This window comes from Seriola dumerili, unplaced genomic scaffold (genome assembly GCF_002260705.1).
Source record: "Seriola dumerili isolate Sdu_G_001 unplaced genomic scaffold, Sdu_1.0 BDQW01000533.1, whole genome shotgun sequence".
Lineage (NCBI taxonomy): Eukaryota > Metazoa > Chordata > Actinopteri > Carangiformes > Carangidae > Seriola > Seriola dumerili.
This window is the reverse complement of record NW_019174788.1, coordinates 2,237,666-2,258,164: the sequence shown is the minus strand read 5'-3', so window position 1 is coordinate 2,258,164 and position 20,499 is coordinate 2,237,666. Positions and strand designations below refer to the sequence as shown.

General features: G+C 41.9%; 1 protein-coding gene across 1 annotated transcript; it reads right to left on the bottom strand.

The window, feature by feature from the left end:
- Positions 1 to 1,206: 1,206 nt before the first annotated feature.
- Positions 1,207 to 20,428, bottom strand: LOC111235734 (protein argonaute-1). Its single transcript, XM_022764250.1, has 19 exons — positions 20,290 to 20,428; positions 16,360 to 16,546; positions 13,488 to 13,608; positions 12,683 to 12,864; positions 11,917 to 12,053; positions 11,432 to 11,566; positions 11,048 to 11,135; positions 9,821 to 9,968; positions 9,518 to 9,637; positions 9,255 to 9,377; positions 8,975 to 9,108; positions 8,472 to 8,656; positions 7,928 to 8,087; positions 7,331 to 7,421; positions 4,737 to 4,931; positions 4,469 to 4,603; positions 4,269 to 4,370; positions 3,852 to 4,051; positions 1,207 to 3,561 (listed from the first exon to the last, which is right to left on the bottom strand). The coding sequence occupies exons 1-19, from the start codon at positions 20,312 to 20,314 to the stop codon at positions 3,453 to 3,455; spliced, it is 2,577 nt and encodes an 858-aa protein (XP_022619971.1). The 5' UTR covers positions 20,315 to 20,428; the 3' UTR covers positions 1,207 to 3,452.
- Between the last annotated feature and the right edge of the window lie 71 nt (positions 20,429 to 20,499).

Sequence of the window (20,499 nt, the reverse complement as noted above, 5' to 3'; positions counted from 1 at the left end):
TCCCTTTTTATTTTGTGTTCTGACTTCAGTATTAGTTTTGGAGAGTGTAGATTAAACTAAAATCCAAGTAAAGAATTGCTGGACTATATACTTGGCAAAGTGGGAGACTGCCCAGGGGCCCCCATTCCTAACGGGCCCCAAAAGTAACAAGTTTACTCCATGTCATTCCCGTCTAAATAATGATTAATCGCAAATGATTAATTTGTGCTACAAATTTGTACTACATGCGGCCATGTCTTGTAGAGGGACTGTGTCAAAATCTAGTCTAGCTAATTTGCATTATTTTATACAGAGCTCATTTGTTGTAAAGTTTTATCAAACTGCTTCATTTTTTCTGTATTTTAATTAACAGAGAAAACTTTAGGCAAAGTAGTATTATTCCATCATAGAAGTACTTTAGGGTTGCAAACCCCAATTATTTTAATCAGAACATCCAACCATTATTTATATTTGTTTAGTCTATAAAATGTCAGAATATAGAGAAAAATGCCCATTATCTTTTCTTTGTCTGAGCAACAGTCAAAAACCATAAAGACGTTGAGTTTAATTTCAGAGAAACCTACAAAAACTAGAAAATATTCACATTTGAGAAGCTGGTACCAGTTAAATTTGGTGTTTTTGCTTTTAAAAAATGACTAAAATAATTCTAATCTATTATCAAAATTGCTACCTTTATTACCTTTACCTTTATTGCTACCGCTCTCCATTAATTTTCTGTCAGTCAACTAATCATTTCAGCTCTGGATTTCTGATGGAAGCAGGAGCTGGAGAGCCTGAAATAATGAAACGGACATACAGTATGTAGTGGGGGTCCGTAGGTGAAGGTGAACAAGTGAATTAGCTCAAGTAATAAGGAATTAAAAAACAAAAACAGGAGTAATAAAAAACAATTTTATTTTCTTTAAAAAATAACCCTCCCCAACAGAGTTCCCATACTATCACATACAGAGCCAAAATAATATGCTTCGTCCTTTCATTCAAATCTACTGGGAAGTGCTATGACAAGGACTGGTCTTGATCAGTGGCTTCAATATTGCTTAGTCAGACAGTGAGGCTGTGTGGAGAGGAGTGGACTCTCCGATGTCCACATGATGCATTTCCAGGGTGACTGCCATTTCGTCTCCCCCCTTTGCAAGGTGCTTTGTGGCTTCAGTGAGTGAAGAACTGCATCTGGTTTCAGTGGTGCTGGGAAATGCCCCCATACTGATTTTTTTTTTTTTTTTAGCACAGAATGAGGGGTAGAATACTGGCCCCAACTGTGAAAGGCCCGGCAACTGGTGAGCCAAAATACATAACAGGTTAATATTATATATTTATATATACAAATCACCTTGGACACAATGAAGGATCAGTAAAACGGTGTACAAAGGCATTTTGATTATGCAAGTTCATAAACATGATTTAAAAATCAAACTCATCTGATCTCTTATCTTTTGATCCCTTTCATCTCAAAGGGGCTCTGACCATCAGACAAGATTTGAGGCGCTTAAACGGCAACTGAGGTGGAATTTTGAGACCATCTCCACAGTGCCCTCTTGAGGATACACTCTGACACCAGTCACAATATTCATAATAATGACAAAAGGAAAAAGCAGTCTTTATAACCATTACACAATCGAGGCAAAACGACTGACAGGCAGTGGTGAGCACTTGGCTCCTACCTCTACGAAAACCAAAATAAGGTGGCTCAGAATATCCAGTCGTTAAAATAATTACATGCATTTTTTTCATTAATCCAGAAAGTGACTAGATGTAAAGGCAGGGCATATTAAGTAGTAGTAATAGTAGCCCACCCTGTCCATTGTAACAATCCCCTATCTGTGCCGCCCATGCACACAGAGCACCAATGGGGATTGGCTAACACAAGCTAGGGGACTGGGGCAGGGGATGCTGCAGGTTAAAAGTGAAAATAGACAGCAAGGATAGAGGGTGATAATGGAGAGGGTGACAGTTTGGTTTAGAAGGAAATAAGGGGACAAGTGCATTTGAAGAGGTAAGTCTCTACATGCTTCGAAAGAGACTGAGAGGGCAGAGTTGTGTGTGCTTCTGCTATTCAGGCTATGAGTTGTAAATGGCTGCAGAGGGAAGAGCTTTGTGGGACAGGTGCAGAATGGTGTGTACAGGTACTGAAAGAAGCGCATGGGTGGACGTTGGCGTCATCTCCACCGATACATGTTGGAATGTGCAGAATGAATGGAACAAGGTCAATTGCTGAATGTGAGTTCAGCTTTGCAGCACTTAAGTGATCACAGACTTTGTATTTGCCTGTATTCAAATCTACAGAGGAGTGTTGACCTTGCCTATTGCCTTAGTTACCTCTTTGTTCTGAAAGCTATGGGAGTGTCGGTGTGAAAACTTCAAAAGCAGTCTGTGTGTCAAGCCTCAGGACAGACAAGTCTCACCATTTCGAAGTAAAATAAATCAATAAGTAAATAAAAAAAGTGCCTCATATATCCTAAAAGAGCAATGCATACAGAAATAAAAGATTATCTTCCTGTTTAAGTGCCCCTTTTCCATTGGTTGGCATCACTTTTGGCTGGTTAATAATGCTGGTTTAGGTGCATGGGGTGCAAGTATATTTGATACACTCTATGCAAATGGTCCCTCTATTGTTATGCTAAGCTTGCCTCTATAGGCTAAATCTCTAAGGGACTGGCTAACCAGCACAGAGAGTGCGGCAGGATTTCTCTCCTGTATCTACGATATGCTACACCTGCTCTTTCTGTCTCTGCTAATATAAAGACCAGAGGGCTAGCCTCACATGTACTAACAAACTCTTATGTGCAGGACTGGTGGCACCTACATGCTAACACTAAGTGCTAATGTACCATACCTCAGACTCCTCAAGGCTGTTTTAAAAAAATAACATTATTCAAAAAACATTAAAAACATGAATGTAGTTCATGACAACGTTAAAATGATACATGTAAGTGTGCGTGCCCAGTACCACCCCTCTGGAGGATCCCCATACTAAGGGGCTTGGAACACTGGCATCCGGCGCTCGGATGGGTAAAGAGGCAGCATCGTGGTGGCAGTTAAAAAAGTTTTCAGGATTTTTTTCTTTTTATCGCCTATTTTCCTCCCATCCGTATTGCATACTTACATACATAGGAGTGTGAAGGTAGCGTACAATACAATTACATAATAATACCCACGTTTTAAAAATCCAACATAAAAAGAGCAATAGTCCTGGTAAAGTAAAAACAACAAAAATGACAATAATAATATTCATAACCTTTTGAGTGCATGAGGCTGTAGAGTCTGCCTGTGTTTTACAGGTGAAGGGCCTTATGTTTCTTGGATTTGGGTGATTGACTGGCAGGTCTGTGGAGTATGTGTAGTGGGCAGTCATTGGGAATAAGGGATGGGGATGAGGTGGTGGTGGTGGGCCGTCTGCCCACTCAGGTAGAAATGAGGTGGGAGGGGTCAATGGTGGTGATGGTTTGTGTAGCTCAGGCGAAGTACATGGTCCTCAGGGTGTCGTGGTGAATCTGAACAGCTTTGGCCAGCGCCTGTGGGTCCCGACCGTTACTCTGACCAGACACGTGGCTCCCCTCTCCACTGCAGACATGACAGGGAGAGAAGATGGAGAACAAAGATTAGTGACGCTTCATATGTGATTATTGGGATAAAGTAACCAATCGCACTGTCTCTCAAAGTTGGGGTTCAAACACCACATGGAGTCATTTCATAGGCAGAAAGTGTTGCATATCAAATATTAAATATTCACATTGTAACATGAAAACTCTCCAATTTTTGTGGGTTGTAAGAATTTTTGGGAACCAAAAATGGGGTCACCGGCTGTCAAAGTTTCATAAACCCTATGTTGTTTCTTTAATAACCACGCCAACCTGTCATGTTCTTTGTCCACCAGATGATAGCGGGCACGGAAGGCCACAAGACGAGCATAGTAGGCTGGAGCAGGGATGGAGACTGAGCGGGTACAACGCACGTAAGTGTGGCACAACTGGTAGGTTAGAATCTGTAACTCATCAGCCGTGAAACGATTGTCGTCCCAAAGGACGTAGTAATGAGACGGCCGGCTGGTACCCTAGAGGCAGAGAGAAGGCAATGAAAATTAGATGAAAAATATGCGCTAAAAACTAAACAACCATATGTGGGATTGGAGTCTGGGGCATTCAGGGAATTTAAAAACTTAATTACCCAAGAGTTTGTTGTACAGCACTTTGGTCAGCTGTTTGCTGTTTTTAATCGTGATTTATAAATAAATTTGCTTCGATTTGAAGAGCACAAGAGCATTTTGTTACCTGTATGCCTGCATGGCTGCACAGGTAGAAGTCAAACTCAAAGGGATGAGTGATGCTGGTGTCCACTGTAGTCCCTGCAGGAATATTCCCACTCTTCCCAATCTATCAAAAGAAGACACAAGGTGATGGTTATTAAACATATGAAAACAGGCATGTCTTCTGAAATGAGCACAAATTGTGTTAGATAATAAAAATCTCACTCTTTCAGACTTGTCAGCACAGAAGAGGCGTGTGTGGTGGCGTTTCTGCACCACAATGTAGGTGATGCCAGGCTGATAGTCTTTCTCCAGCTTGATGCATGCGTCTCTGATGGCCAGGAGCTCGTAATGGAGAATCTACACACAAGAGTATTCTTCATCAGCACTTAAACTTATATTGTTAATTTTATAGAAAAATGCACTTTGCTACCATTACTATGCAAATAAAATAATGGGAAATCTAATGGCATCTAGTATATCAAACCCTTACCTGCGGCAACTGTCCCTCAGGAACGCCATCTCTGTAGAAAATGATTCTGGTGGGCTTGAAGCGAGTCGACTTGTAGAACTGAATAAGCAGCTCACGCACCATGTAAGACAAATCTTCAATGATCTCCTGCCTGGGTCTCTGGACTCGCACTGTGGCACAGTATCTGCTGGGATGAGCATCCATACTGCCTACCACCTGAGAGAGAGGGATAGAGTTGAACGTGGCACTGTCAGCGTTATTGATTTGAGTCACACTGGTAACACATAGGCAAAAAAAAAAAAAGGGGTTTGCATAAAGGCATCTGTCAAATGTATGATGGAGAAACAAAAAAAAAAATCATGTTAGTGGACTAACTAGCCACTGTCACACAAATTAAAACATAATAAAAAAAAGAAGCAGTAGAAACAACAAAATATGCTGCAGAGAAAAAATATAAAAACATCTATTAATAGTATTCATGCTGCCACGGTCTCATTGTCCTGTTACGGTTGCCAGTCGTTTGTCCCAATATGTACTTTTGTATGCTGGCATCCCCTAGAGGCTGCGATTGGGAAGTGTGAGAGGCTCAACGTGAACCTTTCATTTTTCCTCCCTCAAATCCTTCCACTGCACGACAAGTTTCCTCCCCAGTCCGGAGGATCAAGGCAAACCCACTCTCCTTTGCCCTTTTTCCGCCCTCTCTCTCTCTCTCTCTCTCTCTCTCTCTGTGACTCAAGCGTTTGTCATGATTTCTAGGCAACAATGCAGCCAACCACAGCTGAGCTGAGGTCAAGGGCAGACGAGGGTTGACGTCATTTCCTTTTTGAACGGTGAGTCAGTGATGAGCTCACTAACTAGTCGTTCGATACTTTTTTCTTTGTTCAGACTCATTTACTGTGTATCCGAGTTTAAACAAAAGTCAAATTATCTACAGACATTTCTTATGAATTTGACTTTCAAAGTAGAGTGCCCTTTGGCATTTACCTCTAATTTGATGCCTCAGAAAAGGAGTAAGTTGGTGTTTTGAAATGTTCCGATCAGCAAAAACACTTCTACAGTTCTACAGGCTAACTTGCTTGGTAAGTGTTATTAACAGCCTGAGAGTACACAATACTTGATAAAGCTGTAAATTAGGGCTACAACTAATGATGGTTTCAATTAAAATGCCAAAATTAATTACCACTGCCCATCCCAAGTTACCAGAGCCCAAGGTGATGAATGCTTCTCAGTCCAAAAACATAATAGTATTCACCTATTTATTTCTATTGTATGTTCATGTTAACAGTCAAACTAATAGTGGATAATATTTATGATATGATGATATTTATATATGAGCTGAACATTATTAGAGATTAAAGCTCTTCTGTCTCCAACATATTATTTATGGCTGTGGGATTCTTTTCTTACCACCGCTGCTGTGCGTCATGGCCACCCAGTGCCACTGTCACCAAGCAACCTCAACCATGTGCGTTTGTTTTTCTCTGACATCCTGAGGTCATTTGCATTATTTACATGCCCTTGATGTTTTCTGATTTGCCTATAAAAAGGAGTGCCCCCCCCATCTTAGCGTCTGGGCTGCAATCAGAGAAGCCACACTACACTATGATTTCACTTCACTTCACTTTACAAAACTATATCCTTAAAAATAGATACAAAAAAGTTTTTATGGCTTTGAAGTGGATTGAAAAAGAGAGACTGAGGTTCAAATCCCTCTGTTGGCAACCATCCATTGACCTTAAAGGCAAGTATTCACCAGATGTTCTGTAGGTTTTCATCATGTTGTAGCTATTTGTGTGTGTCACAGCAGACGCAGAACGGCTGTATTCGGTGTTGCTGTGTCCAACAGAAGCAGAGGATAGAACCTGCATGACATTCATGCTGATGAATTCTATGAAGCATATAAATGCATTACTTTGACTTGTTGGTTTATCTACACAAAGTGGCAGCCATATGCCAAATGTTGTTGTTAAAAAATTGACTGTATAGAAGCTGAAGAAAAATGTTTCTCTTGGACTAGAAAATAAAGTATTATCTTCTTGTAAATATCTTGGTGCCAAATTTAGAGTTGTACTAAAACATAACATTATTTTTAAAAGCTCACTTAGACCAAATCCAGTAACTGACAAAGATGGTGATAAACAGCAAACTAAAACCCAGTCTTTCAAACATTTCTTCAAAACCAGATAGATAGATAGATAGATAGATAGATAGATAGATAGATAGATAGATAGATAGATAGATAGATAGATAGATAGATAGATAGATAGATAGATGGATAGAAATTTCTAGTCTTTCTACAGCCGATCACACAATCTATTGTTGCAACTAACAGTTATTTCCATTATCAAATGACCTGCATTTTCTTTTGATTACTCAAGTAATCATTTAGTCGTTAAGTAGGAAGGAGTGATGAGAAATTCTTTTCAATTGTTACCAGAGCCAAAAGCACCTCACCGCCCACTGCCGCCCCCGACCGAGGGCTGAACATGCACGCCCAGATTTGACAAGTGGCCTGAGTTTGTGTGACACACCACAGTTTGTTCCCTTCCTCTTCCTGAGATCGTGTCCAAGGTCAACTAGTGTGGCTTAATGAAGGCGTTATTTCTGAGACTTACAGCAGTGATGGAGGGCTTCTTGCCATCTCCAGCAGGGGGGTGCGTGACATCTGCTCCCAGGAAGATAACCGGCTGCTGAAACACTGCTGACCTGAGAGTGCGAATGGAGGAGGAAGAGATGCAATTTACACTTGCTCATAAAGACAGTGTGGGGTTGCTTTTGAGGATATATTATCAACATGGATATGTCATCATCACAGGCTCAAATGCTGAGATGGGTCAATTTAGTTCATCCAGTTTCACTTTGTGGGCTTTGACTTAAATTGTAAAATGTAGCTGTTTGGTGTAGACCAAAACCAAAAGAAAGTACAAAATTTACTTAAGCCACTTCTCACTGACTGAAAATCCCTAACTTATAAATATAATAACTTTGTTTTCAGTGTGAATGGTATGATGAATGGTATAATTCTTTTGTTTAACAGGAACATATATGGAAAAGTTGCACCCCAGGTGTGAATAGCAAAGACCTTTGGCAGCAGTCTAGCATCACTGGGTCACACATAGGCTACACAACTATTTATATGCAACAGTAGTATTATTAAAATCCTCACTGTTGTTCTCCTGCCATAAATGGGTGCTATTCATTCAAGAGCTCACCGTTGGTGGGGCACCAGGATGTTGTTGATGCCTCCCAGCTTCACGTTGATCTTGAGGCAGAGGTTGGAGAGGGTCTGAGGTGACGTCTTCACCACGTTCTTCACCTGAACACACTGTGTGGCCATGCCCAAGAGGGTGTCTCCCACACGCTTTACCTCCGCTAAAAAAGGCACAGTTCAGAAATGGGATATGAAGATGCGTTTTGTCAAGTTCAGCTTCCTGATGTGTTTGCTTTCACAGCACAGTATGTCTTTTAGATGGTTCTGTGGTTTGATGACTATTTTAGACACTTTCTTTTTTAATTACTTCATTATTTGTCTGTGTGAAATGAAAACAGACAGAGTGTGTATCTAATAAGATGAGATAACTACATTACACTTTATTGTCCCATAGGGAAATTTGTCTTAAGCAGTAGCGCTGCATACAGCTACAACCTACGATGATACACTAACACAATGTGTATCACAACTGTACTGTGGCACGCCGGTGACACATTCATACATGCTGTACATACAAACAACAATAAAGTCATACAATAACATACCATAGACAGGAGTTTTTCCTGGCAGGATGACGATGATGAGCTGAAGTCCAGAGTAGGTGTTCTTCAGGTGTCTGAACATGGGCTCCACACTGTCCGCTCCCTGGGCGTATTTACAGAAGCATGGCTGGCCCTGAATTGGCATCCCAGCATCCTTAGAGATCTTACGCAGCTGGTCTGTGAAGTTCCTGAGAGGAAACCAGAGCAGTTGGGGCAAATTTAGCAAGGTATGATCATGTACCATGATGTTATGTCTCCGCCCCAAAGTCCTCAGAAGTGTTTTTAAAAAGAAATGTACTTTGTGAGGACAGAAATTACTTTCTTCAAGATGCTTAATATACAGCATTAAGGGTGAACATTGTTTTTCCTATGAAAGAAGCTAAATTAAAAGAGGATCTAATGATTTACTACAATCAAATGTAAGACATCCAAACATGTTAATCGAGAATATATTTAATCCTGCTTCAAAAAATGAATTCCCACTGCTCCCACTCATTAGTCCTTACTTGAGCACCTCTTCTCTGCACTGTTTCTGGGGGGCAAAGCAGGCAATCGCCCACACTTTGATCTCGATGCCATTATAAAACTGCTTCCCTCTCATGTCCCACACTCCCTGGTTGGGGGTAGCAATGGCACGATTCTGTGTGTGAGAGGACCAGAGGAGAGAAAGATTAAACCAAATCAGGTCACATCTACAACTAAATGGTGCATACTACAATTTTAATTAATTTCTTTTAACTCAAAAGCTGATTTCTTTGAGCTGATAAATTAATCATTTTTTTTTACCCGTCCTCCATACTGCAGGATAGGGGCCGGGAGCACTCTGCCCGTCACCTCAGCCATGTCATCTTTGACCTTGATCCCAAACTCCTGGATGTACGGGTCCAGGTTGAAATTAGCGTTCTTCATCTGTGGCGAGAGAAGATCACCATCATATCTCACTGCCTTTGTTACTTACACGCTATAAAATCACTGAGAAGTACATTTTCTATACAGTGTTTCTACATTAGTTGTGTGGCCTCCACCCACCAGTTCTCTCTACAACTCACCAGCCTGCTGATCTCCTCTTGTCTGTCGGGTGCAGAACGAGCTGTGGCTTTGATCATAGTGGAGGTCTGATTATCTGTCAGCTTCTTGATGCATCGTTGACCTGCTACAATGTTACACACCTGGAACAAGTAAATTCAAATTCGTTAGGGTGTAAACGTTAGTTCCTTAAAATGCCCAAAATAATTTTAAAAGACAGCGTTCACGGTGTTGTACAAATAATCCCAATCACAGATGATCACTTTCGGGTTGGTTAAATGTTTAAATGATGACCGCAGTTATTGTATCATAGGTCCATTTCTCACCTCCAGGGGCAGGTAGGTGTGCTTCTGCTCCTGGCCCACCTGTAGACAGGGCAGGTGGGGGTATTTTAGCTGCAGGTTGTACTTCTGCTTGAAGTACTGGGCCACTGTACATTCTACTGTCTGCCCACTTTCGAGCTGGAGGGGAAACCTGGCAACAAAAAAAAAAAAAAGGATGAGAAACATGAATGACCATATGTTCTGGTAGTGGTTTACAAAAGCTTTTGAGTGACACGTCTTCAGACTCCCGACTTACAGGTTCAGCAAGGGTTTTATTGAAGATTGTGCCCAACAGTCCATTGTCAAAAAAATATTTTTAATTATATAATTAATCATTTGATTAACAAAATGTAAAAAGTAAGGAAATATACACACATTGTCAGACTGTAATGTATTAAAATTGCCTGTTTAGTCCAAACTTCTCATCTGTCAAACAACTTCCCAAATAATCATTTCAGCTCTAAACGTGAATCATTTTGGATTAAATACTGATGAAAAGGTGTTGACGTACACATTAAAGCTGCTATAATCAGTATTTTGATATTAACAAGGATCAAATGTCAACATATATGTGAGAGGATCAGCTCAAAGTGATCACCCCACAGAGCATTATCACCCAGCTCTGCAGTTTTCCTTGGCTCTATGGAGCGTTTCAGTGTCTTTATCGATCAATGTTTTGGCTTTTCCGCCACACAAATTCACTGTTTTGATTCACTCTCGCTGTCCACATCAACCCTGTTTCCAGCTGCAGCCAGCAGCTGTTTTCAGCCAAAAGCTCTGATAAACCAAACAGCATACAGACAGAATTACGTGACTGGAAATAGTGGAGCATTTAGCAGCTTAGGCTTAAGATACGGAACCCATCAGGTGGACACAAACAAAACTGCAAATGAATGCTAATGCTGCTCCATATCTACTGGATGAGGAAACCATTTCCTAACAAACTTGCCACATTAACCATTGGGTGATAACATGCAGGTTTGCAGGTTTCTGGGGAACTGAGTTATTTATACATTTACGTAGACTATGAAAACATATACAGATAATTTGGGGGTATCCTTATAATCCTTCCTACTATCCTTATAATGTAGATGTAAGCATTAGGATAACCAGTAGGTATACTTGATCTAATGTACATAGCAGTTATGCATGTGGTTGATATATTGTGTATATCAAGTGTCTGTCAAATGAATGTAATATAATTTGATTTAACGGTGTCTGTGTGCTTACGTCTGGTGGCTGGCAGGACGTCTGGTGACATTGCATACGCGATACTTTCTCTTCATTTGGCCACAGTGGGTCACCTCCACCTTCAAACCTGCCAGCAACAAACGGGTTACACACAAATTAACGCACAATGACACAGAAAGACAAGATCACTTGAAGCAAAGTAATTAAAAGAGCTTCTTGTGAAATAACAAAGCACCAGAATCACAAAGTTAAAAGGGAATTAGAAATGTACAGTGTCTGAATGTATAATCTATATGAAACAGTTCTGCAATGCATTTGCCAAGTGTAAAATAAGCAAATATGCTTTGGATGGGGGCATGCAGGTGAAAAATTATTTCTTTATGTGATGTCAGCCTGCGACTTTCACACTGTCCAGTAGCCCACCTTTAATCTCCTTTGTGAAGCGGACCCTTTGTGAGTCGGTGAGAGTCTTGGGCTGCTCGTCGATGTTGCGGATGTCCAAAACCTCACACATGAACTCAATTACAGGCTGGGCTTTGTAGAAGGCCGTGGCAGACACTAGAGGGAGACAGAGAGCAGCAACAGGTCCAGAAAAGTCAGAGGATGAACTCAACATAAGGTGCGTGGATGTCCAAACCTTTAGTCAGTATTTACCTAAAAATGTAAGGCATTCATCAGCGCCAAATTAATGTTACAAGCAGCCAATAGAAAGCAGCCTATGTTTATGAGATCATAAATATAAATCAAAACAGATGTTTCACTTCACACATCATCTTTGGTCCCAGATTACATTTTACTTTTCATAATTTCTGTCCCATTGTTTCGGCCCAGTCATGCAATGTCAGGAAAAGCACACTGAGATCACCTACTGACTACACACTCTGGTGAGCTCGTCTCCAGTGACTCACCATCAATGTTAAGCATCATCTTCCACATGGCGGGGCGCACAGACTGGTGGAAGCCAAACCAGACTTCCCTCCCCCCACCCAGTGGGTGGTAGTATCCTTCAGGTGGGGAGAAAAATGAACGGCCCACTGGAGTGTACCTAATCAGAGGAGATGTGGTTGCGAAAATGAAAATCATGAACGTTCAGAATGACTTGACTGAATTCAGAGTATAACTTCAGTGTGAGCTCATGTGTCATGTAAGGGGTTTCAGAATAAGTCAGTTCATAATAACCATTAGTAAACCTCCGTGCAAAAACACTGATATTGGTCAATATTGGACAAAGGAACAGTTCCCTATTAACCACAAAAGTCTTTTTCAGAAACGGACAAAAAAGAGGAAACATTATCTTTGAAATTACTTTTGTGGCTTGAGGACTTCCTTTTTGACCATTTTCAGGTCAAGTCCTCAAGCCAGTTATCATTATTCCACTGCTCAGCATTGTTCAGTGGACACTTTCACACACGTCTCAGCTAACAAGCATCTTTTGTTTAGTGACTCTGACGCCTGAAGCTATGGTGGTCTGATGCAAGCGAATGGAAGAATCAAGTTAACCTTGCTTGGCTGCATGGTTAAGATGTCAGCAAAAATGAACTCTGCAAAAACATGATTTTCCAATCTGCTTTTAAGACAGGCATGCATATAACTCTTTTTGAGTAAGAGTCCTTCTGTGTGTGTGTTGGTGTCTGTGCTGGTGTAACTAAGAGAGAAAGGGTTCCTGCGGTGTACCTCATAGAGGCCAGGTGGCGCATGGCCACGTCCAGGGCTTGAACCGAGTCGAGGGGGACCTGCAGGCGGCCGCTGACCAGAGTCTCCTGTAGCAGGCGCCATGAAACCTTGGCCAGCCAACGGATGGACACCTTGAAGATTCTGTCCTTACCCTCGCCTGGGATGGTTACCTCAAAATCCACCTGGAGTGATAGAGGACAGAAACAGAGAGAAGAGGTAAAGAACAAGACTGAGGCGAAATAAAGACACAACATTCCTGCCTTGACCTGGCCATATAAAAAGGGGCTACTGATTCATTTTCCTGTTGGATGAGAAAATCACTACCAGTCTCAAGTCTGTAAATATGAAGCTACACCTGGAACCCCGTTAGCTTAGCTTGGCTTAGCATAAAAACCAGAAACAGGGCAAGAGCTAGCCTGTCTCAGGGACTCTTCTGGACAGAGCCAAGCAAGATGTTTCCCCGTTTCCAGTATTTATGCTAAGCTAACTGACTGCAGCCTTATATTTTCTGGACAGATTTACTTAACTTAAACCTTAAAACTATTAGTCTCTAACCAGTAAGTAAGAGTGCTTCCTTAAAACAGTAGGTGTTGGTAATAATTTTTTATATGGGGATAGACATATGGGCTCTACAGGAAATTAAAAATACTAAATAGTGCATGCTATTCAGTGTGGTTGAAATGACCCCTCCTCCGCTAGAGAAACTCTTTAATTAATAATACACCTTATTGAACGCTGAGGAGAAATTAGTAGAGGATTAGGGTGTGGTGTAACAGTGTAAAACAAAGCCACTGCAAACATTTACCTTCTCACTCCCAATAGGAAGTGCTAGCACCGTGTAGATGTTCTTCTTGCCATCATACACTGGTTTCCTGTCACCAAAGAGCTGGGGCTTGAAGTGTTGCACCATGTACTCCACCACCTCCCTGTAGGAAGCGACACATAAAAACATAACACTCTGTCAATTAAACCCATCGCCTGATCAAGATGCCCTTATTGTGTTCGGGGGGGCGGCAGTTTGCAAGATGACGGAATATTGATCGAGCGGGATACAGCTGGTGGGTGCAATATCTCATGGTCACGGAGGGGAAGGCAAGGACAAAAAGAGAGAGGGTGTGGGCGTGGGGCCTCCACCTTTCAATGCACAGTGCCTTGGCCTTCATATAAGTGTGGGGGGATGAAGAGTCGTTCTGAAAAAGGAAAGGTCAAAGGGCTTGACCTCTGCATGCCTTCTTGGACGCTTTGTCTCAAACATTAAAGCCAGAAGAGACTGAAGCTTGAAGACCCTCTCTGAATGTTAGAGAAAATGGTGCTAGCACATGCAATTTTCACTGATTCTTCTTTAGAATTTTAAGTTTTCTCAGTTTAATTAAAAATAGGAGCATAATGATGTGCTTCATTTGTTCCTGTTGCTGTTCACAACCTTGATAATGAGGGAGACAGGAGGGCTCAAGGACTCTCCTGGAGGACTCTCTCAACAACCACTGCTGAGATCTTCAAGGATTTCAACAAAAGATTGTTTATTTAATCAAAAACAGGAGGTTACACAAGGACACAAGTACAGAGTCAAGGCTGTTTTAGTTGACAGAAATAAATTATGTCAAGTTGTTTCTTCTTGAGATGAGCTATAAATTTCTCTTCAAGAAACATGCAAAAACAGATTACACATTTAATTGATTAAAGCTGCACAAGTCTAAATGATATGGTCAACAGTAACGGCCACACCATGTTCTTATATGAACATCTGGCTTCAAACATCCAGATGCCATTCTCACAAATGTAACTTTGTGCTAAATGTCTATAAAGGTTTTCAAGATTAAAGGACAGATACTCTCCTTTTTCCATGCTATTTTTCTCCATCTTAAATGATTATGAAGGATTATCCAATAGCCTGAGGCCATTAGTAAGGCACACTGGGATATTAAACTTGAGGATTAGGTTAGTGTCAAGACATTGACAAAAACAAAGTTAGCCTATATATATCATATTCCAGCTCCTAGCCTGCCCCTGATAACATAACACCACACACAAGGCAATGGTGGGACATGATAGCCAATCATATCTCATTGAAAACCACCTCACAGTCACAAGCATGACACTACAATTTCAATCTGGAATCAAGAGCAGAGAAAACTGAGTAAAAGGCAAAATGACAATCATTCCTTCATGAAAGGATGAATTCTCCTGAATCAAACATGATGAAACATGTATTTTGTGGCGTCTTGCCCTTTTCCCTCAAAGGCAAGACAGTCTCTTTTTTTTTTGTAGAGGAATTGACTCTTCGGAGAGTCGAAAGTCAGCACAGCATACAGCACAATTCCCTCCTGAATTTCGTAATTTATGTTTATGTACTGTTTATTGCCTGGATTAAAGTAATAGTAATAAATGTGACAAATCATGAACATGGCAGCTCTTTTTTGTTTTTCATTTGTTACAGCTGAAAAAAAAAATGGATGGAACTATTTATTAGTTTCATGAAAAAACAGCTAATACTGAAGCTTACGAGCATGTAGCAACTAACATAGCAATTCATGTTAACCTGAATAGTTAGACAAACTAAAAAAAAAAAAAAAAGATCCCCTTTTCACAGTAAACAGAATTCCTTTGAATTACGTTTGCAATAAATCTGTTCCATCCTAATTTTTGTAAACTGCAACATGCTTCACTTGCTCCTGCATCATATCCTGACATCGATTGGAAAGCCACTTACAGGATGTTATTGATATCCAATAACATCTTCAAAACCCTTCTCAAATCAGTGACTTCATATAGATTTTGAAACTACCATTTTGACTGAACCTACACCAGACAGCAAACGATTAGGCCACACAAACAAGTGCTTCTTCAGGCACACTCCGCAGCGTAAACACCAGCAGAGATGAAAGGGTCAGTTAAGTCAGATTCACTTGTGACTCCACCATCTGTCCAGTCCTGTCACTTGGGCACAGCTACTGCAGGAAGAGAAGGCTTCCTGCTGCTCAATATGATCTGAAACCCATGCATACTTGGTGTTTAATTTTTGCCTTATTCTGCACAGATACTCGGAGTTCTTTCACATTGGTTTCACATTGGTCTTCACAGAAGATAAACATTCCATAATAAGCACAGTACATAACACAATATAAAGCTTGGAAAATAAGTTTCAATGGCTTAAAATATCTGAAGCAGGTCACAAGGTTCAGGTTATTTTCCTCTGATTTGAGCAATTTATGATTGGATATCCACTGATACTGCACCCCTATTCAATATTTGTTCTCCTTCATAAATGACTGAGACCAGTCTAGGTAAAGCATGCTTGAGTGCTGGAGAGCTTTGCTTTGGCTGCAACAGTCTTTTCATTATTTCCCCCACATAAAATATGATAATCAACCTGTAAAAATAAATAAATAGCTATTACAAAGAATTACAATTGATTTGTTCATGTTGAAAGCAGCTGGTACGGCTGCCTTGTGAAAGACTGACAACACAGTGATTACAAGTGGCTGTTGGGCTTTCATTATCCAATTTCAAACACAGCAGACATTTCAGCCTCTTGTTGACTTCTTCAAATGCATGCTTTGTTGCCACAAGTTAATAACCACTCATGACAAATGACAACTGACAAGTACTGATCTTTCAGTTTAATGCGGGACATCACAGAAAATACAGGAAATACCATGACTGGGATGTGCCGTTACCTGTTGACTCGTCGTGGGCACTTGTCGGGCTTAATGTCCACCTCATAGTGGTAGACGTCCATCTTTGGGATCTCCACCTCAAAATAGTTGGCCAGCAGCTTGATGGGCTTGCCCACGGTACCCATGCCTGGCCGGCGGGGGGCATGGAACACCTGCTGCAGGGGTGGGGGGAAGACCCCCATGGGCACTGCACAGAGAGGGGATAGCGAGCCATCGACAAGGACAGGTAACAGAGCGGAAGAGGTTCGGAGCAATGACGGTGAGGAAAGTGGGTGTGAACAGAGCAACAGCAAGTACAGAAAAAGAACAAGTCAAAGTGGAGGACAGGCATGGCCAGTTAAGTAAGGAGGTGGCAAAGGAAGTGGTTGTGAACAGCGGAGGCAGGGCAAAGAGGACAAGAAATGTGGCCAAAAGCCAGGAAGGAAGGAAGCGTAGGCAGGGGCCACGAGGACATGACAGGTGGACACAAGAGCGAATGGTAGTAACGGAAAGAAGAGGGAGGGGAGTGATAGGAAAGAAGAAAAACAATGTGAAGGAAAAAGTTAAGCAGCAAATTGTGTATTTGGGTGCAGGGAGAGGGAGAGAGAAGTTTGATACAGAGGGAGTAAGATAAAGAGTGATGGAGGAGAATATTGACAAGCCATAAAGTGAAGGAGGGGGAACAACCAGATTAGGTCAAATGAGGATGGACAAGAAAGAGAGGGGGATGAAAACAGAAGGAGAAATGATGGCAAGGGAAAGAAAAACAAGACATTAGAAAAACGCATCTTTACATTCATTAACAGATATTCATTTATGGAAATTCTACACAAAGTGGTTAAAAGTTTAAAAAGACAATTTTGTTCCATCTGGTTATTTCATGTCAGTCTGAAGCTTAAATGTGATTTTTGAGGATATTGGTAATTCAACTGCCGCTCTTTTAATACACAAACTTCTGTTTTGTGGTGCCTGACAAACAGGTCAACAAATATTTTGATAATTAATAATCATTGAAATATCAAGGATATCAAGGATAGATTATCAAGGATCAGGATTTTCTGCTTTTTTTCTGTTGTAAATCGATTGTACTTGCGATTTGAACTGATCTGACAAAAACAATCATGTTCAGGGCATCACAGAGCGCCCGGGGAACATACCATGGCATGTTCAACTATTTTTTTCAACATTCTATATACCTATGAGATTTCTCTCTCTGTCTGATCAGCGACTTCAGTGTTCATACTAGCATCATGTCTTAAAAACAAGTCTGAGCCAGTCAGGAGGTCTAATACAGAGGGGGTCCTAGACTGGGTGCTAGATGTGAGGCTAGCTGTGACTCCTGCCTGAGAGGGCCCCAGTGCCTTAACCTCTGGGTCCCTAGAGAACAGCCCTCCTCCACCACAACAACAAAGACCCCAGCTGCCCTGCTCCTCTGTCTCACACTCACACACACAAATACGGGTGTATGACAGAGGGAGCGCCCCTGCTACGGCGAACACACACTGATACACACAAACACAGGGGGCCCCCCTCTACATTCCCAGCCTCACCATGGAGACACCACGGCAACACATTATTGTCATGGATATCAGGGGACCTGTGTGTGTGTGTAGGGCTGTTGGAGGAGATGGGAGGAGGCAGGGTGCCACTGTGGTCATGCTGAAGAGACCTTGGCCTCTTTGGTCCTGTGCTGAGCATGTTCCCACATCAGGCCAACGTGCCTGGGTATCCCAAACTGGACAAGCCCTGCTTTAAATAGCTGCTATGGAAATCCTTGGGTCAAACACACTACTCAAGCACATGTTCACTAAGCCTTCAGAAAATGCCAAACTGGCAGGAAGAGTAACATTAGCTATAAAACATATAAATATGCTGTATCTATGTGTAGAATCACACATCACCACAACACATCTTACAAAACGCAATAAATACAGACACTAGGCATGTGTTCACCACACATACTCTATGTGCAAGAAAGCATGTATGTGTGTGAATATGCGAGTGTCTAGAGTGCGTTGTAATCGTCGCACACTCACACACAATGACACACACTTCACCCCCGTGCCAGTGAAGGCAGATGGTGAGAAGCGGAGCCAGCACTCTCACATATCACGAGACAATAGCAGTCTTTCCCGGGCGGTAAGACTTAAAGGCAGAGTTTCGGTGATGCATCATAACGTGAAGACACTCACCATTTACTGTCTTTACAGTGACATAACACATAATAAACCCATGTCACATGGGAATGACTACTTTAACATTTCATCTGGGGGATCATGAATGTTTTTTGTGCATTGAAGTTTGGTTCATTTACGGCCAACTGGCGAATGCCTGTTTCAGGATCCTTTGGTCAGCTTTGCAGTACAACAACGGTTCAGCACATTTTCAAAATAGACATTACATCTTTTTTTACATTCTGAGTTGCGATGTAGCTTGTAAATAATTCAGTTTTGACATTAGCAGATCTCCCGTGTAGCTAATGCTGAGCTTCAATGCAAAAACAAATTGAAATTGAAAAAAAAAATTATCACAATGAAAAGACCCCTCAAGCCCCCCCAGGCAACCCTCAAAGGATAAGCGATAAGCTAATGGATGGCTGGATGAAAACACCCTTTAAATCCTACAAATACAGAGCAAAAGCGTAAGTTTACTAGGAGACCCCGTCCCATCTCAGGACACCACAGTACATGAATGAGAAGGAACAGCCAATTATGCATCAATTGTTTTGGCAAAACTAGTTGGCTCTCTGAATAATTGGCTGTTGAACATGAACTAAACATGGCAATCAGCTCAATGTTGGAAAATAGCACATTGAATCATCGCACTTCAAATACAAAAGCAGACTTTGAGATGAGGGGCCCCCGGGTACCCTTCCCCCATCTTCAAAAAATAAAAACAAGCCTATTCAACTGAATTCAAAGTTCAGTATCGAGGATGACAATGTCATTTCAATACCAGGCTTACAACATATCCATAGACGATTCAGAGTTCAAATCACTACCTGTGTATGCAAAAACATAGCATTCAATATATAAACCCTGCCCTCCAAAAGTTCAAGACAGATTCAAAGCTGTTTTATGAATGCAAGAGTCCAAGAGTTTCCTCTGTAGGTGGACTTCAGAACTGGGTATAAAGTCAGTTTGTGTTTGAATTGGTTGATTCCGCACCTCTGTGTCATCCAAGAAAACTGCCAAAAAAAGTTAATCACTGGCAGTGATAAGCACTAGCTGTAAATCTTAAAGTGAAGCATGCAGAGAAAAACCCCACATACAAATGCAGTACACATGCTTCTCAGTCTTTCCAAGTCTAAAAACAGGTTCTGTCAACTCCAACAGCAGATGTGCACATATCACAATTAAGATTATTTTTGGTTTCACATAAATAAATAATTCATCTGTCTCCGCAGATGTTAGGCCTATGCTTGTGACTCTAGTGTGCGCATGTAAGGTACAGATATTAAACACTATTTAGCCAACCTGAACAGTGTGAGCAACCATAACCTGTCACTGAAAAGGGAGGCTGGTGTGGTGTGCGGGGTGCAGCCAGCTGCTGCTGTGCTGCCGCTGCTGCTGCTGCTGCTTCTTGAAGGCGGGCTTCATCTCGTCCCTCCTCACCGAGATTCCCACGACCTCCCTGCCCCCGCGCATGGCTGGGGATATTGTCAGCGCTCCAAAAGGCTTGTCTACAGCTATAAATCTGGATAAATAATATCGTTTCCTACAAGGTGTTGTGCATGCAGACTGCAAGAGAGCCCCCTCCATCTCCCACTCTCCTCTCTAAACGTTGCGGTGCAACAGACGGGGTTGTCACCAAACCTCCTTGTACATCCCCCTGACGCTAAGGCCAGGCTACGGTTGCCTCGTTTTTGCAGCTGCAGTCTGTGTCTGCAGCCATAACTCGGGTATCCTGATTGATCCCACGTTAAACCATTAAAGTAAAAAATAAACCTACCAGCGCCAGACGGTCCCGGCTCCATCCCATTCACTTAGCCGCGCGGGTACAAGCTAGCTAGTCCGGGGTGCTGTGGCCAAACCGCCGGCCCCTTCAGGCTGGAAGCGTCTCAGACTTCCAGCCCCCTCCTCTCGGCGTGTAGTCTTCTCCCTTCTCGGTGTACCCCCGCCCCCTGCCCCTACCAGAACCCCCCAGACCCGCAGAGGAGTT

What these genes read in the sequence shown, in the direction of transcription:
- LOC111235734 (XM_022764250.1), bottom strand. Translation starts at nt 20,314, where the DNA reads ATGGAGCCGGGACCGTCTGGCGCTG. An exon ending in CTTCACAAAGGAGATTAAAG is followed by an intron (nt 11,136 to 11,431) that starts GTGGGCTACTGG and finishes TGTTGCTGGCAG; the next exon opens with GTTTGAAGGTGGAGGTGACC. An exon ending in GTGCTGACAAGTCTGAAAGA is followed by an intron (nt 4,371 to 4,468) that starts GTGAGATTTTTA and finishes TTCTTTTGATAG; the next exon opens with ATTGGGAAGAGTGGGAATAT.